The sequence below is a fragment of the Gouania willdenowi genome, chromosome 9 (assembly GCF_900634775.1).
Source record: "Gouania willdenowi chromosome 9, fGouWil2.1, whole genome shotgun sequence".
Lineage (NCBI taxonomy): Eukaryota > Metazoa > Chordata > Actinopteri > Blenniiformes > Gobiesocidae > Gouania > Gouania willdenowi.
The window spans coordinates 31,751,472-31,770,140 of NC_041052.1; the positions used below are offsets into that span (position 1 = coordinate 31,751,472).

The window sequence follows — 18,669 nt, forward strand, 5'->3', positions numbered from 1 at the left end:
GCTGGTTGGCAGCATTTATTGCAGACTGGTCAGTGTGTGTATCACTGGGAGAACCTGCAAAACCACCCAGACAGGTCTCACTGGTTGTCCCCACTGAGGGTGTAGGTGTAGAACAGCGTTCCTTTTTTTTCCAGGTAACACTCGTGAGTGTGCGTTCCCTCCTTCACCGGCCGCTGGCACACTCCCAACAGGTCGTCGAACAGGAAGTCGTCGTCGTGGACCTCCAGCCTCAGTAGGTCGTTCTCCTGCACTTTGAAGTAGGCAAACTCCTCGTCCCACCACGGGTTGGCATTGTTGTGACGAACCGACGTCTGGCCCAGGATGGTGGTGCCAATGAAGACCTTGACATATCCGTCTGTGGTTCCCAGCAGGTCGGAGGGAAGGCCTCTGGCCCTCAGGCCGAAGATCCGAAGCTGAGCGGAGACGGAGGCAGTGCAAAGGAGCAGCAGGAGGAGCAGAGAGGAGGCCATGGCTTCCACAGCAGACTGTGAGACAACGACAAGAATATTCCAATCTCAGAAAGGACTTCTCATATGATGGATGGAAATTAATCTATATCATTAGAGGTGGGACATACTCTATGGTAGACGATACGATACATGATGTTGGTCTCGCTAGATCAATACAATGTTTTTTTGAAAAAGACAGACACTAATTTAATTTAGATGTAAATCTATTATAATATAGCAGTGGTTCTCAACCTTTTCCACCCATGACCCACAAAAAAAAAAAAAAAAAAGGTTCTAGAGACTGGGGACCCCCACTGTAGCTGAAGGTGGTTGAACACAGACATGAACATTGAAGAACAGTCAGTTGGACACAGGTCCATCTATAAGGGCGAATAAAGGGAAGAGCTTTTATAAATCTGTGATAACCACATTTATTAATCTGAATAATATCCACTGTTATCCAGGACAATTAGTATTATTTGGACCATAGTATATAGTCATCCTAAAGATGTAAATCATTGTTTTAATCAGAAATAAAATGGTGGAAAAGGTGGTAAATTGGGATTTAAAAAAAACAAAAATTGGTTAAAAGTTGCAAATTAAAGTGGTCAAAAACAGACCGAAAAAGTTGTAGGAAAAAAAGGGTTCAAAGTGTCAATATTGGAATAATTAGTTTAAACTGGTAAATAATGAGCATTACAAATTGTGAATGTGGTTGAGTTGGCAAAAATAAACATGAAATATGGTGAAAAATGATTAAAAGTGAAAAATGTGCAGAAAAGGCATTGAAATTTGATGGAGAAGTGGCAGAAACAGGAGTAATGTTGCAAAAATACATTAAAAGGAGCAATAAAGGCTAAAAATAAACAAAAATGGGCTGAAGTTGTAAAAATATTCTTAGTTTCTTAAAGGCATCTGACGACCCCCTCCCAGTGTATCACAACCCGAAATGGGGTCCTGACCCCAAGGTTGTATATTGTATATACTGTATAGGAATATGTTGACGTTTTTTTATCAGTAAAATGACCGAAACACTAAATCCTATATGCAAACACTTGGACATTCACTACTTCATTGATCATTGACAGATCGACAGAGTCTCCAACACATTTTCTTTAATTCTTAACTTTTTAACTTCATCCCGAGCTCCTGCTTCCTTTTTTTTTTTTTAAATGTGTGGGTATTTATAGTTGTTTTATATCAAACGTTGATATCAATAAATAACTCACGCCTCTATTTGTCCCACATTAAGAAGTTCATGTTGTTACAGGAGCAACGAAAAAATAAAAGTGCACTTCACACACTGGAAATAACAATGAATGAATAAAAGTCAACTTAATATTAATAATTACATTAAATTTGATATATTATTCACACTTTACCTCTTCAATCATCAAATAAACAATTTTCTATTTGTAGTAAATGTTGAATATTTTTCCGTTTAATGGAGCGAGGTGTTACCTGTGAGTGTCTCAGTGGTCTGTCCCGCTCTGTTCACTGTCCTGATGTGTTTATCAAGCAGTCTTATCAAACACAACCTGCTGCACTTCCCACACTTATCGCACAGTGAGGGGCCGCTTTTCCATAAGACTTTTCGGCTTGTCCTGTTTTATGTGACCAAACTATCCAAAGTAGTTTGTCATCGGTAGGCCATTTCATTTAAGCGGTTGGAGGAACAGAGTAGAGCTGAGGCCACGTTTCCAGGTGCAGACCAAAGTGTATTTATTAATGACTTCCAAGTAGAAAAGTATTTACAAAAAAATAGACAAAAACAAGGTTAAAACGTGTGCAGCGCTCCAAACATAGCTCACATCATGCAGCACTCTCCCCCAACAATGCAGCTGAGCAGCTTTTACCTGGGACCAGACCAGAGATACAAAGTAAGTTCATTTCTCACAATTATACATTTTACATTTAGTTTCACTCATACTTTACTCTCTGTTGCAGGTCCACAACCATGGGAAAAAACAATCAAACATTTGTTTTAAAAAGATATGCATGCATCTTTTGTAAACAAGTAATGGACTTGCTTCATTACATTTCCACCCCCCTCTCCTAGGTCACAGTACCTCTAGTCTTCATGAACCCTGGACAGACAGTCAGCCACAGTATTGGTTTTCCCTGCTTTGTAGCAGACAGTAAAGTTGTATGGTTGTAGGGCCAGGTACCAACCAGCGATTCTGGTATTGGCATCTTTCATCTTGTGAAGCCATTGGAGAGTGCGATGGTCAGTCTTGAGATCAAAGTGCCGACCCAACAGGTAGTACCGTAGAGACTCTATCGCCCACTTCATAGCAAAGCATTCTTTTTCTACTGTAGAATATCTGGTCTCTCTGTCCAGTAGTTTCCTGCTCAAAAAGGCGACTGGCCTCCTCTCACTGTCCATCTCTTGCAGCAGGACTCCACCTAGGCCCACTCCAGATACATCAGTTTGTAAAATAAACGGTTTGTTGAAGTCAGGCGTCTGCAGCAGCGTGTGTTGGTTCATTGCCTTCTTTAGGTCTCTGAAAGCAAGGTCACATTGATCCGTTCACTTTACCTTTTTAGGGGCTGAGGATTTAGTAAGGTCATTGAGCACTGCTGAGCGGCCTGCAACGTGAGGAATTAATTTCCTGTACCAGCCAATCAGACCTAGGAGACTCCTAACCCTCTTTTTTGTAGTCGGAATAGGGTAGGAATGAATAGCCTCCATTTTCCCCACCTGAGGCCTGAGTTTTCCATGCCCAATCACAAACCCTAGGTACTCCACCTCTCTTTGAGCCAGACAGCACTTTTTCAGGTTGATGGTTAGGCCAGCTGAGTGGAAGTACTGTAGGGTTTTTTCCAAATGAGCCATGTGATCCTCCCATGTTTGGCTGTAGATCACCACATCGTCCAAATATGCAGCCGAGAAATCTGAAACATCTCTCAGAACGTAGACTATCAGACTTTGAAAAGTGGCTGGTGCCCCCTGGAGTCCGAATGGCATAACTCGAAATTGGTACAGACCAAATGGAGTCTTAAATGCTGTCAACTCCTGAGCCTCTGGAGCAAGTGCCACTTGCCAATAACCTTTGCTCAGGTTTAGGGTGGTGATGTATCTGGCTTGTCCCACTCTCTCCACCAGCTCGTCAATCCTGGGCATTGGATAAGGGTCACACAATGAAACAGCATTCAAATAACGAAAGTCAATGCAAAATCGTAGTGAGCCATCCTTCTTTGGTATCAGAACCACCGGACTACACCATTCACTGCTGGAGACCTCAATTATGCACAATTCCAACATTAGTTTTATTTCTTCTTTCAAAGTTGGCACCAACAGTTCTGGTATTCTGTAGCTCTTTTGACGTGGAGGTGCCTCTTTTTTCAGCCGTATATGGTGCTGTACCCAGTCCGTATAGTCAGGAGTGTCCTTAAAAAGCTCTGGGTTTATGAGAGCATTCACCGCTGCTTCTGCTCAGAGATAGACAGATGTGACATGACCACAACAGATGACTCACCCCGACTTCCAGGTATGAATTTCTCTTTGGTTTCTTCATCCTGTACAGCACGGATCAACAGCTGAGGGACAGATTCCTGGCGAGACTGAAAATCCTTCAACAGGTTAATGTGAAACGTCTGGTGTTTTCTGGTTCTGTCGGGCATAAACAGTTCATATGTGAGCTTACCCACTCTCCTGGTGATTTCATAGGGACCATTCCACTTTGAGAGAAGTTTGCTGTCTGAGGTGGGAAGAAGTAATAGCACCTTTTGGCCTGGTTCAAAACTCCTTTCTCTTGCCTTGCGATCGTACCACATCTTTTGATTCTTTTGTGCAGTTTTCATAGATTCCTGTGCCAGTGCAGACATTTCCTCCAGCCTTTCCTTCATCTTTACAACATAGGCCACTACATTGTCTCCTGATGGGGATGGATTCTCCCAGTGATCTTTGAGGAGATCAAGCGGCCCTCTTACTTGCCGTCCATAGAGTAACTCAAAAGGTGAGAACCCTGTTGAGGCTTGTGGCACTTCACGATAGGCAAACAGTAGATACAGCAACCACTGGTCCTAGTCTGCTCCTGTGTGCGACACAAACTTCCGCAGCATGTCTTTTAATGTTTGATTATATCTTTCCACTAACCCGTCCGTCTGGGGGTGGTATGGGGTGGTCTTAATACCCCTAATTCCCAACAGCTTGTAAACCTGCTTTAATAACTTTGACATAAAGTTGGTCCCACAGTCTGTTAACACCTCCTTTGGTATTCGCACCCTGGAGAAAAGTTGTAATAGACAGTTGGCTATATTTCTGACTTTTATTGTCTTTAGGGGGAAAGCTTCTGGATACCTTGTAGTCACACAGCACTAAGATGTATCTATAGCCTGAGCTGCTTTGTTCTAATGGCCCTACTATGTTCATACCAATTCTATCAAATGGTGTTCCAATAATAGGTAGGGGTTGCAACATAGCGTGTGGAACTTGACGCAATGAGGTAAGTTGACATGTTTCACATGAACTACAAAATTTTGAGATTTGATTGTACATGCCTGGCCAAACAAATCGGCTAGCAATTCTGCACAAGGTTTTTTTGGAAAGCCATATGCCCTGCCCATGGCACTGAGTGTCCAAGCTCCATTACTTTTGATCTAAATTGCTGGGGTAATAGTAGTGCTTCTACAGTTCCTTTGCATTGGTAAAGAATACCCCCTTTAATGATATACATGGCTCCCTCCAGACACCCTGGGTGTCCCTGTTTAACCCCATCAACTTCTGTCACTTTCTGAAACCATGATTGAAGAGTTGGATCATTCTTTTGTAAATTTGTAACATCTGGTGGGATTTCAAAGTCTATAGGTTGAGTAGGTTGAGTTGTTTTTTCCTCAAATCTACTTCGAGTAACTCTGAATTTCTCCCTTCTTTTCTGTGCTTTAGATTTAAAAGCTTTTACGTTTACAGGTTCAAGATCTTCCCCAAAGAATGGAAACTGTTTTAGGGCCTCTTTTGAACTCTGGGCCCTAGTCATAACCATGCTATATGCTGTAGGTGGGGCGTTTTGTATCTTAGTTTCATCAGGTAAATTAACAGGTATATTTTGAGACAGATTTGTTGACAAGTTTTCAGGTAAACTTTCACTTTCTTGTACCAAATCTAACAGAATGGGCAAATCATTCCCAAGGATTACATCAAAAGGTAACTTTGGAGCTAAAGCCACTTGCATTAAAAATGTCTGCCCTCCCACAGTTAAATACACCTCTGCTGTAGGATACAGATGTTCATCACCATGGATGCAGCTAATGCTGGCCTTATCCTCACTCCACTTATCTCTGGATACTAAGCTGGACAAAACTACAGACTGAAATCCCTCCGTATCTAAAAGTGCTGTTTTACCCTGGCCATTTACCAATACAGGTGAAGTGCAGGCACCCCGAGTTTGAATAGTATGATTGGGTATAGCAGGTCTTGGTACTACACTGTAAAGAGAGGGCTTTGTCCTATTGGTTAAAGGACAAGAATACTGGGTGTGACCTATCCCATTACACAGGTAACATCTAACTTCTTTACCCAAGTTATATGAACTGTTAGCTGGGTTTGACTGTTGAAACCGGCTAGATGTAAACTGTCTATTTTTAAAAGCAGCCCTATCTTGACCAAAACCCCATTCACCCCATTGGACTTACTTTGGGTTTTGTCTCTATGTCCATGCTCTTTGTCCCGGCTTCTCTGGACATGGAATGTGTCATGGCCAAAGGTGGGGTACTCCGATCTTTTCCTGGCTGTGATGAAGACCTCCGCCAGCTGCGCTGCATGCTCCGCGGTGTGGGGGACATGCTCCCGAATCCAAACTTCCAGTTCTGGATGAACCATCCTCAAAAACTGTTCCAAAATCATTTTCTCTGTGTATTCTTGTTTTGTTGATTTTTCAGATTTCACCCATTTCGAAAAATAGTCTTTTAGTCGCACATAGAGCTCCTTTGGAGTTTCATCTGGCAGGATATCTGTGGATCTGAATCTTTGACGGTAAGTCTCTGATGTTATTTCATACTTTGTAAGTATATACTTTGTAACTTTCTCATAATTTTCAGAATCAGCAATGTCCATGAGTACATAAGCACTACAAGCTTTTCCAGTGAGCAAAGTTACTAGGCGGAGAGCCCACTCATCTCCTGGCCACCTACATATTTGAGCCATTCTTTCAAATGTAGTCAGAAAATGTTCAATGTCATCATCTGGTGCCAAAGGTAGAAGCTTTGGTTCTCTGTAACTCACTTGCTCTCTGTAAACTCTAGCATGGCCACAAGGATTTGGATCCTCCTCTTCATCCCCATCTTGGTCTACAGAGGGAGCAGTGTCCTGCTCTTGCTGCTGCTTACTTTGTACTAATTTCTTGTTGACTTGCCTCTTTTTCCAGACGCTGGTCTCTTACTGCTTGAGACTTTGCGAGTGACTTCATCAATACAGCCAGCTCATCAAACTTGTCTCCAACGTTGCTGGATGTCATGGTCTCCTGCAGATGCACATGTCCCCTCATCTGGCTCTTCCTGGCACACCTGCAGTCGCTCTGTTTTTCTTGTATTAATCATTCTCAGTTACTCTGTGACATGGGGCCCAGCTTCTGACACCACTTGTCATTGGTAGGCCATTTCATTTAAGCGGTTGGAGGAACAGAGTAGAGTTGAGGCCACGTTTCCAGGTGCAGACCAAAGTGTATTTATTAATGACTTCAAATTAGAAAAATATTTACAAAAAAATAGACAAAAACAAGGTTAAAACATGTGCAGCGCTCCAACCATAGCTCACATCATGCAGCACTCTCTCCCAACAATGCAGCTGAGCAGCTTTTATAGGCCGACAGATGATTAAGCCCCAGCCTATTCTGCAGCACAGGAAAGTTCTTAAAAACAACAATTTTATTCTTCCACACTATACATTACAAATCTAACAATGTAAAAACATTTCATAACCTCTACCAAATATATATGTTTTATTAAGTTAACTGTATCTATATTAAAAACATCTAATTTAGCACAACATTTAAATCAAACACCCCTCCTGCTCCTCACACAATGGTCCCTCCTGGAACCTTCTTAAGGTGCTCCGGCTCTCTGGGGAATCTTTTAGCCGGAACACCTGGGACCAGACCAGAGATACAGGGTAAGTTCATTTCTAACAATTATACATTTTACATTTAATTTCACTCATACTTTACTCTCTGTTGCAGGTCCACAACCATGGGAAAAGACAATCAATAAACATTTGTTTTAAAAAGATAATATGCATGTGTCTTTTGTAATGGACTTGCTTCATTACATGGTTTAATGTCCATTAAATCCATATAGGCCAGATATTTAAACATGTTTTGGTTTGTATGTTCCTTTTATCCACTTCCACTAGGGTTGGGGTGAATTAATTTTTTCAGTTACAATTACGATTTCAGCTACCCATGTTCATTTGCAATTAAATTATGATTACAGTGACCAATATTACCAGTATGACCAATTTACCAATTACAATTGTTTTGTATCCTGAGAAAGGCATTTACAATTTCGTTCTCAATTACTAAAGTTCAATTACAATAAATCCCAATTACTGTTTGAAATAAATAAGCCCATAAAAGTTAATCTTCCTCTTGTGTTAGCTTTCTGTTAGCATCTCTTATGATAACGAATCCTAAATCGGCTGTAAAATACACTAAAAACAAATATCTACAGTCTAATTTCTTTCCTATCTATTGCTTACCTTTTTAGGTTTACTAATCAATGACAATATATGTTTTAATATTTTTGGTGTGGGCGTCTGAGCCTATTAATACATTTCATGAAGTCAGATGTTATCTGTAGGTTTTATTTAATTGCAAACTTTGTATTGAATTTCATTCTATCAGAAAAAATATCTGACCCATGACTCAGAAATTAAAAAATGAGCGCGACCAAGAAACCAGATCAAAATTGTTGTGTGCACCCTGGTTATGACATAGAAGCCTTATGTCATAACCAGGGGTGTACACAATGTTCAGAAGTGTAATGTATTAACCTTATGTGTACAATACAAATGCCTAAAGGACTATATAGTGAAGCACATTAGGATACTAGACAGGTAGTGTTTGTTCAAACAATAATATTGCTAAAGCAGATTCCATATAAATTATCCTGTGTTTAATAGCTTTGCAGCCAGTGAATCGTGCAACATAAATACTTTTTACTTTTAAAAGTATTTTTGAGTACATTTCAGAGCCTGTACTTTTTACTTTTACTTGAGTAGATATTTGGATCAGTACTTTTTACTTATACTCAAGTCGTTTTTTTACATAGGTACTTTACTTCTACTCAAGTCAGGAATCTGGGTACTTTTGCCATCTCTGGTTGTATGATATACCATGTAGAACATCATAAATAATAATGCTTAATTTGAGCAACTTTACTCTCTCCTTCTTTAAGTTACAGGGGGTGCTAAACATACTAAACTACATTTTGGATTTTTTTTGGCAGGTCCATAATACAGCTTTCAAAACTTACATTACAGAAATTAGAAATAATAAAAACAGTTAGATTGGTGAATTTGTTTTCGTTCCTTATTTGTGAAGCTAAACTTGAGACATTCTGTATATTAATTTATAATTTTTAATTAAGTATGGCGAAAATGTATGAAGCCATATGATTGACTGAAAGCAAACACACCTAATTGGCTGAATCTGTCAATCACTTTTATCAGCCAATGGTGACGTTTGTTGACCCGCAACGTCAGGGCAGTCTCAAAATTTACTGCACACATTTCTCTCACAGCACAGAAGCAGTTTGTAAATGCACATTCAGCAATTTGCATTATCTGTGGATTTATATACACGCGTGTCTCAAAATAATATTTGTGAAGTAGAGCTTGTGCATTTCAGAATTTATATTACAAGTTTGCATAAAATAAATATTTGTGAAACAGATCGTGTGCATTTTTGAATTTGAAATACAGCTGCAAAACAAACATATATTTGTGAACCAGAGTGTGTGCAGTTGTGAATCTGATACACAACTGCGAAACAAAGCATGTGCATTCGTGAAAAACCCTGCAAGAGTTCATTCATTATGATACTGTTCTGATTCCATATCCAACCCTGCTTAACGCATCACCTAAACACCTCATAGTGAGCTTTAGTGAGCGTAGTGAGAGGTGACTGCTGGGAGATGTTCTCGGGTGGACGGAGTCAATGTCCTAAGTGTTATGACCGTGTGTGTGTGTGTGTGTGTGTGTGTGTGTGTGTGTGTGTGCTGCCTATGATCATCCACGACACACGTGACTGGGTTTTTATTGGTGCTTTTATTGTGAAATCCTGCTGCGTTCCTACTGCTGCGGGGTCAGGGTGTAGGTGTAGTGCAGCGTTCCTCCTTTCTTCAGGTAACAGTCATGCATGTGCGTTCCCACCCTCAGGGTGCGTTGGCAGGTTCCCAGCAGGTCGTCAAAGAGCACGTCGCTGTCGTAGACCTCCAGCCTCAGAACGTTGTTTTCTTGAGCCTTGAAGAAGGTGAACTCCTCCTCCCACCACGGGTTGGGGTTATTGTACCTCACCGATGTCTTGCCCAGCGGGGATGAGCCCAGGAAGACCTCCACGTACCCGTCAGTGGTTCCCAACAGCCGGTCGGGAAGGTCGCTGGCCCGCAGGTTAAAGAGTCGCAGCTGGGAGAGGGCAACGGGAGCGCCGCAGAGGAACAGCAGGAGGTGGAGACAGGAGGCCATGGTTTCTATAGGAGGAGGAGGAGAATGCAGCGTCAAACCACTATGGAAAGATTCTGTGAACAATGATTGGATGATGATGAGAAAAGATTCGTAAGATATTCTGGAATAAATTTGGAAGTAGTTTAAGAGAAGCTTGGAAGATTCCCAGAATGTGTTTGAACCTTGTTTGGATCTTAACTAGATGGTTCTTTTAGAAGACAGAAAATACATTTTGGAAATATTTTTTTTAAAAACAAACACAGTTGGCGATGTTTAGAAGCTAAAGACCAAGTCTGAAACTTTAAAAGCTAAAAACCAAGTCCGAAACTTAAAAAGCTAAAGACCAAGTGCCAAACCTCGGTGTTCTGATTGCTGAATGTCAGATCTGAGTCAATCAGATCAAATCAATTACAAAAACAGCTTTTAGCACCTAAAGAACATCTCCAGAGTGAAAGGTTTCATTACTCAGAAAGATTTAGAGAAGCTTTGATCTCCAGCAGACTGGACGATTGTAATGGTCTTCATCAAACATCTCCAGCTGGTTCAGAACACTGCAGCTTGGGTCTGAACCAGAACAAAGAGGTCAGAGCACATTAATCCAGTTTTAAAGTCTTTACACTGGCTCCTGATCAGCCTCAAAATAGACATGAACATTCTGCTGCTGGTGTATAAATGTGGTCCAGAATCCATCAGTGAGGTATGAACCCAGCAGTTTTCAGATCTTTGGACACAGGTCAGATAGTGAAGCCCAGAGTTCACAGCAAACATGGTGACATTGCTTTTAGTTGTTATGCTGCAAAGAAGTGGAACAAACGGCAGATCATGCGATGGTGTCTGGAATGTATTTGAACAAGGCTTAGGTAATAACTGAATGATGTTTGGAATATTTCTGCACAATGTATCAAACTGATGAATGTTTAGGAGATAGTTGGATGATTCTTGAGAATATGTTCTGAAGATACTTGGAAGACAAGAAAAGATTATAGTAAAGTTTGGATGATGTTTTAATATACTTGGAAGAAACAATATATATAAGCTCTTTGAACAATGTTTGGAAGACCTTCAGAAGATGTTTAGAAGATATTTAAAGAATCTTTGGAAGACTTCTGGAAATTGATAGATGGATTTTCCAATCTTCTGAATCTGTTTGGAAGAGCATTGTAGACAATCTAGTTTTTAATTAACCTCAGGAACATGTTTGAAAGCTGAAAATATAAATTATTCAAACAACATTTAGTGATTAGATGAAAAGCCTTTGGTTGGAGTTCCAAAGATGCTCAAGAGATGTTTGAAAGATCGGGAGATGGGGATGTTTACCTGTTCCGAGGGTCTGCGCTGACGTCTGTGAGTCTCTGAAGGCTGAGTTCTTTTAAAGCTGCTCAGCTGCTATCAGCAGGTCAAACACAGCCTGTGTCTCTCCCACACTTACATAAGACACGGACACACAGTATGAGCACCGACAACATGCTGCGAGAACATCTAATGTCTGTTAGAGAAACCTGCAATTCCATTCCACCCAGTCTGAATAAATTACTCACATATTTACAACCACATTCTGCCTACCCAACTTTTCCATTCACGTGTGTGGCACTTTTAGCTATGGGGCGGCCTAGGGCGCAATCTCTGTGGGGGAGCAAATAAACTCTATTACAGACATGGGCTGTGTTTGAAATGTCCCACTCCGTATTATACACAACAGACTTAATGAGTATATACTGTCTACTATAACCTATAAGTATAATTAAGATCATGGCTGTGTTGTAAATGTCATATTAACATACTACTCAAACTAAGTGTGATGTCTAAATGAGTATGTAGTGCGTTCACATTAGATAATATGAAAAGATTGAGTAGGTGAAAAACACCCAGATGTATACTATACATAGTTCCTACATGATGTCACAACATACAGGCATTTCCCGACCCAACACCATTTGTATTGGCATGCTGTGGGTAGCTGAAACGAGTTTAACCGCGATTAAACAACATCAGAAGAAGAAGAAGCAGCTGGAACGAGTTAATTTTGAGATAAAAAAGTGAAAATGGTTGTCTCCTGCTGGGTCTATGAATGTTCAAATTGTGCTGGAGGTTCAGTTAAATTTGGATTTTAGAGTATACCTGTCATTAGGCTTCATGAATGTGAGAAGACTAAGCTTTTGTCAGGAAAATGACGGAGGTTATAGCTGGCAGGGATAAACAAGAAAGAAACTCCCTTAAAACATACAAGAATATGCTAATTGCACTTTGTGTCAGGTACGTATCTTATAATTTATTGACAGACGTAATTTACTCAGTATTATCTTGTGTATGTTGGTAGCTGGTAACTTGTGAGTTTCATTATTTAGATTACTTTATTATAGAAAGTAATAAGATTCAGGGTTTCCACGTGGCATTAATATTCATTCAATTGTTGGCATTGCTTGTTAATTTTTGCTGTATAATTTCACCAAAAATGCAAAATGTGCCGTTGAATTATTTGCTCAAAAGTTGTCTCTTGTGTCCAATTTGCAGTTGAATATCTACTTGTATTCTCATTCCTCTGTTTGATGGAATTTTTCCAAACCTTTAGAAATAAATATATACATTTGTTCTGCATTTGAGGCATTAAAAGTATAGCCTTTTTTAACCAGATAATGTACACATGATAATACTGTATCTGAGGCAAAGCTACATAATCAGTGCTTCGAGCTTAACAACAGTCAACATCTGGGTATCAGCGCATGTGCCGTACTTAAGGGGTGGAACACAGGAGGGACAATCTTCAATAAGTCGAAAGGCAATACATAGCATATCCCTCCCACTTTACTTTTGATGTACCCTTTTCAAAAAGTATACATTATAATTGCTTAGAGTTGTCTTAAACTTTGTTTTTAACATGGCTATGGCAGAATATTTGTAGCTCTTCATAACAATTTTTATTTATTTACTGAATGGCTAGAACTTTTGCCTGAACTACAGAAAGAGGGTAGACTACCTCACTCCGAACTATACTCTGGGTTGTATTCTTACCCAATGAAACAGGTTAGTTACTGAACTACAAAGTTAATTTGTCCGAAGGTCGTCTGTTTCTTCGTGGCAGAACACGACCAGTGGGTAACCCTTTTGCATTGTCTTTTGGATATAAATGGGAAAGCTGTGGTTGGTTTCTCATTTTCTGGCAGTCAGAGCATTACTTGGCTTTTTCTTCAATAGCTGCATCCAAACCCGGCCACCAGAAGTACCTGCATGCGATTTCTTTCATTCGCACCATTTCAAAGTGTCCAGTATGGAGTTCCGTTATCACTCTCTCTCTTAAAGCCATTAGCCCCACTTTCACCATGTTTGGCTGTAGCTTTGGTGTCATCTCCCCTTTCCTACCACGAGTGACAACGTCCAAAATCTCAGAAAGAACAGGGTCAGTGCGCGTGTTACTTTACACGAGCAGAGGTTACTGGAGCTGCAGTCATGTCCTTGAAATAGAAAATCTCAGCTTGTGTGTGTTCCCTGTGCTTGATGGGCAATGGTAGTCTGGAAAGCCCGTCAGCATTCTGGTGCTGATCCGATTTCCGGTACTTGATCTCGTACTAATGAGCCAATAATGGCAGAGCCCATCGTTGCATGCGACTGGCAGCCATTGAGGTAATGCCAGTGTACGGACCAAATATGGATGTTAGTGGTCTGTGGTCTGTCAGCAATGTGAATTTCCTGCCAAAAAGGTACTGATGGAATTTATTTATTCCAAATACTTCAATATGTGCAAAGTTACTTTCTGCTTTGCTTAACGTTTTGGATGCAAGGGCGATGAGTCTCTCTTCTCCTGAACACATTACGTGAGACACAACTAGACCGACCCGTAGGGCGACGCATCACATGTCAGTTGGATCGGCAGTTTTGGGTCGAAATGAGCAAGTACCTCGGATTTAGTGAGGGCAAGCTTCACGTCTTCGAACGCCTTCTCACATTTCTCAGTCCATTCCCAGTTTGTTGATTTGGTTTACAGTTTGGTTTCAATCTGTTTGCAAGGTTCGGGACAAATTTTGCATAGTAAGTCAGCAATCCAAGAAACGATCTCAACTTCACATCTCACTCTGACTTTAAAATAACCAACTCTTCCCCACCCTTCCATTTTCTACCTTGAATCTCTCCTCCCTGCTTGGGACAAATCAATTTGGCTAAACTTTTGACTTCCAGCAAGGCCCGAGAAGAAGTAATTGATCAGCGGTTGTTGTTTCTTGTGGTGTGGAAGTGATGACAAAAAGGTGGTGTGGAAAAAGTCTTCGGACCCATGACTTGTAAACAGTGTTGGGAACATTACTTTAAAAAAGTAATTAGTTATTGTTACTCAACTACTTGTTCAAAAAAGTAACTGCGTTAGTAACTAAATTACTTTATAATAAAAGTAACTCATTACCAAGGAAAGTTACTATTTGCGCTACTATTAAAAAAAAAAAGTTGCTATATGTCAAATGGATATAATGAACACTTCACATACACGTTCTTGCCTTTGACCACAATTACTGTAATTTAAAGTAGTGTTTGTATCGTCACCTTAAAAATGACAACTATTCATCAGACTGCTCCACACTCACCATCTCTGCTGCTTCATCCAATCTGGTTGTGTGTGTGTGTGTGTGTGTGTGTGTGTGTGTGTGTGTGTGTGTGTGTGTGTGTGTGTGTGTGTGTGTGTGTGTGTGTGTGTGTGTGTGTGTGTGTCGCATGTGCTGGCACGTCGCCTTAGCCAATCATAATCGCTCACCTTGTTTTTAACCCGCCTCCTCTTGCTGGCACATGTGTAAAAACACTGGCTTTGATTGGCTACCATGAAACATGACGCCGTATAAGCCAATCATACTCGCTCACCTTGTTTTTCACCCGCCTCCTCGAGTCAGAAGCCGGGGATACTTTCGAATAACAGTTTATTCAATCAATGCATGTAACGTACCGCATTTAACGTTCAGTAACGATAACAGCGTTGTATCGGCGTAAAAAGTAATTAGTTAGATTGCCCCGTTACTGAAAAACAAACGCCGTTACATAATGCCGTTAGTTTTAACGCCGTTATTCCAGACACTGCTTGTACATAATATGCAGTTTATTAATACAATCAAAAGTCAAAACAGGTTACAAAAAATGAAGCCCTGCTGAGAGCTGCTGGCCAATTGATGCAAAACTCTGAGCTAGTCAGTCTGTGTTCACATATATGATGCAAAATAAGTCCTCCCACCTTTACCATTAGCTCATCACCCTATAAGAAAACAGCCCAGTTCTAGTTTGTGAAAGTACAGAGAAACAGTTTATCATCATGTGGAGACATAAGAAAGGAAACTTGAGCCTGGGGCCTCATCAGCTCAGTATCACAGAACACAGTATCTGGAACAGATAATCGGTTCCCAAGTTTCTGATTACGACCAACACCGGTGTCAACGTTCTCATTGGCCCAAACCCTACAACTCCCTTCAATTGTCAAGATAGGTGCCCCTCGATTTATCAATCCAGAGGGTTCAAGTCGGACACAGAGTCTAAAGGCCTGTTTTTACCATCTAACCATAGCACCCCCAAATTCTTGTGAGATTACTCATAGAAGTTTTAGGGCCTCTGTTTAACCAATAGTTTTACACATGCATCTTTTCTGGAATCAATTCTTTATTGAAAAGGACTATAAACCTTTAATATCACACGTTAAATGCTTTAATACACTTCACGGTAAAAGATACTGCTCTTCAGTCAAGACTGGATTTACTGTGACCTTAAAATCACAGCAGATCCTTGGGATACCGTCTTTCTTCATTACTTGGACACTTGGTCTAGCCCATTCACTTTTGCTTACTGGTTCCAGCACTCCACTTTTTACTAGCCTGTCTAGATCTGCCTCAACTTTTAGCATTTAGGCACTTGGGTGTACAGGCTGGCTTGACTGTCAACTTAACTGCACTGTCTTTCATGCTGTCAAGTTCTCAATCAAAAACTTTGGGATACCTTCTTAGGATCTCCTTGAGGGTACTTGTCTCTTTGTCTGCCAGCATGAAAACTTCACTCCACTTCAGCTTTGTGTCTTTGAGTGGGAGGTGTAGCAGTGTTTTCTTATAGAACACTTCTGATACCAATGATACACTTGTACCTGTGTCTATCTGCATACGCGCTGGTTGTGGTGTGATCCAGTAGCCATCATCATCCTCGTCTGTGATTGATAAGACATGCGCTTCATCTGAGTCTGAATCACAGCTGCTCTCATTTTATTCTTGTAAAAAAAACTTTTCTTTTTGATTTTCTGTTGTTTGTTCATCTGAGTCTTTTTGTTTCTGCATGCAAGTTCAATGTGGCCCTTTTTGCCACAATTCCTACAGTCTAAGTCCTTACACCAACACCCTTTGCCTGGTGCCTAGGTTTTCTACACCTGAAGCAGAACTGTTCAGACGATGCCTCCTTCATAGACGATGTGAACAGTTTGTGCACTTGTGTTGATGCACTCAGCTGCTATGCCTCTTTAGCTGCCATCTCCATTGATGTGCTGATTTCCATTGTCTTCTCCAGGGTCAAGTTAGCCTCTGTTAGCAAGCGCTTTTGGATAGCCTCGCTGCGTAGTCCACATACCAGCCGGTCACATAATGTATCACTGAGCGAACGTCCAAAATCACAGTGCTCAGACAATTGCTTGAGTACAGCTATAAACTGTGAGACAGATTCACTTTCTTCCTGGTTTCTTTCATGGAACCTGAACCTTTCGGCAATAATCAGTGGCTTCGGTGTATAGTGGTTCTTCAATATTTCCACTATTTTCCCATAGGATTTATCACCTGGCTTTTCTGGTTGCACTAGACTGCGCAGTAAGTTGAATGTTTTTCCTCCCATAACACTCAAAAACATTGGCACCAACACATCTCTGTTTATCTTGTTAGCCAGCACAAAATATTCAAATTTCTCTGTATATGAGCTCCATTGTTCCGTGTTTTCATCAAATAGTCCTATGTTTTTGACCAATTCTGCCATTTCACTGTCTTTGCTGACTTTTTGTTCACTGACCTTTCTGCTTGAGTCTGCTTGCGTCTCTTTCTTTCGTCTCCCTCCGCAGGGATTTCTCCTTCCCCCAAAGCCTTGCGGTGAATGGCAGTGGCGTGGCCTTCACTCTGCCGACGGCCACTCTCTGCTAACGCTAGCACACAGCACCCAAAAATCCTCCGTCATCCTCGAGCCACATTCCAGAGCAAAAAAACTTGACTTTCGCGATCAAAAAAATGCAAACGTGAGGCCGTACTGTACCTCGTCGCCAGTTTTGTTATGTACGTGCAGATGCAATGTTTAATAAAGAGACTAGAGACCGGAGCAGCTTCTAGCATGGTGTATTAGCTTCTAGCTAAACAACAATCACCATCCTGGTATCGGCGTACGTGCCGTACTTAAGGGGTGGATACAGGAGGGACAATCTTCAAAAGTTGAAAGGTAATACATAACAATTACTATTAGTATTATATCATCATCATTAATTATTGTAGCCAAAGAACTGAAATATTCAAGGATGTGGGTGTGGAGATTAAGTGTTGAGTGGTAAAACCAGCATTTTAAATATATCCAAGCACCTTGTATCATAGTGACATTTTTTTAAAATTAAGCGGTTTGGAAATCGGTTCAAAATTCAATGAATAATTCTACTTGGAGATTGGTTTTCTCACAATATCTTTTTGGTTTCTCAGCTACTTAATGTAGATGGATCAATAATGACATATCATAATTTCATTTCAAAATATAGTTTAACAATTCCTATAATTGAATTTAACTTTGTTATAAATGCAATCCCTGCTGGTGTAATTATGTTATTTAAAAGTAAAGCAGGACAGAAACCAACAATATTACCCATTGATCCCACTGAAACTGAAATTGGTCCAATTTGCTTTTCTTTAACAGGCAACAGTAACCGTCAAATACGCTCTTTATTTCATAAAGACGTTGTATCATCTCCTTATGTCGTATCTTATTGAAACTCATGTATAAATAACCAGAGATGGCAAGTAACGAAGTACAAATACTTCAATACTTACTTAAGTAGATTTTTGAGGTACTTTGCACTTTTAGAAGTAGTAATTTCTCTGTTGACTTTTTACTTTTACTCAGTTACATTTTCATTATAAATATTGGTACTTTCTACTCCTTACATTTCCCAAAAGGCTCATTACTTATATAGCCTATAAGCCTATATTCTTTATTTGTTGGCGCCGCAACACCAATGCGAGTCAACTGTTTTGACTCAGCGGCAAACTCAGCCAGGATCAGACAGAAGCTGAAAGTAAGGGGAGGGGGAGGGCTTACACAGACATACAAGTAATGATGATTGGCTAAAGGTACAGTGAAATTCTATGGTAAAAAAAAAAAAAAATTATAATTAAATAATCAAAATATCAATTCACCCTTGGGTAGGCACTGCCTACCTTGCCTACCCTGACGGCACGTCACTGACTGGAAGTAACAAGGAAGAGAGGATCATTACTAGATTGAGAATAGGACATATGAGGCTGAATAAAACTTTACATCTCATCAAAAAGCATGATACAGGATTGTGTGAGCATTGCAATGACCAAGAGAATGTGGAGC

The 18,669-nt window shown here is 40.5% G+C and overlaps 2 protein-coding genes across 3 annotated transcripts; both read right to left on the reverse strand.

Moving 5' to 3' along the window:
• LOC114469960 (synaptotagmin-3-like) lies at nucleotides 1-1,929 on the reverse strand. Its single transcript, XM_028457900.1, has 2 exons — nucleotides 1,911-1,929; nucleotides 1-485 (listed from the first exon to the last, which is right to left on the reverse strand). Exon 2 carries the CDS (start codon nucleotides 468-470, stop codon nucleotides 78-80), a length of 393 nt encoding a protein of 130 aa, XP_028313701.1. The 5' UTR covers nucleotides 471-485; nucleotides 1,911-1,929; the 3' UTR covers nucleotides 1-77.
• A 7,763-nt stretch (nucleotides 1,930-9,692) lies between these two features.
• Nucleotides 9,693-11,459, reverse strand: LOC114470297 (GTPase activating protein 1-like). 2 transcript variants are annotated; one of them, XM_028458412.1, is made up of 2 exons: nucleotides 11,425-11,459; nucleotides 9,693-10,133 (listed from the first exon to the last, which is right to left on the reverse strand). In XM_028458412.1, the coding sequence occupies exon 2, from the start codon at nucleotides 10,126-10,128 to the stop codon at nucleotides 9,736-9,738; it is 393 nt and encodes a 130-aa protein (XP_028314213.1). In that variant the 5' UTR covers nucleotides 10,129-10,133; nucleotides 11,425-11,459; the 3' UTR covers nucleotides 9,693-9,735. The 2 variants fall into 2 exon arrangements, with proteins under 2 accessions (XP_028314213.1, XP_028314214.1); XM_028458413.1 differs by lacking the exon at nucleotides 11,425-11,459 and adding an exon at nucleotides 10,573-10,641.
• Nucleotides 11,460-18,669: the final 7,210 nt, after the last annotated feature.

What these genes read in the sequence shown, in the direction of transcription:
- LOC114470297 (XM_028458412.1), bottom strand. Translation starts at nt 10,128, where the DNA reads ATGGCCTCCTGTCTCCACCTCCTGCTGTTCCTCTGCGGCGCTCCCGTT.
- LOC114469960 (XM_028457900.1), bottom strand. Translation starts at nt 470, where the DNA reads ATGGCCTCCTCTCTGCTCCTCCTGCTGCTCCTTTGCACTGCCTCCGTC.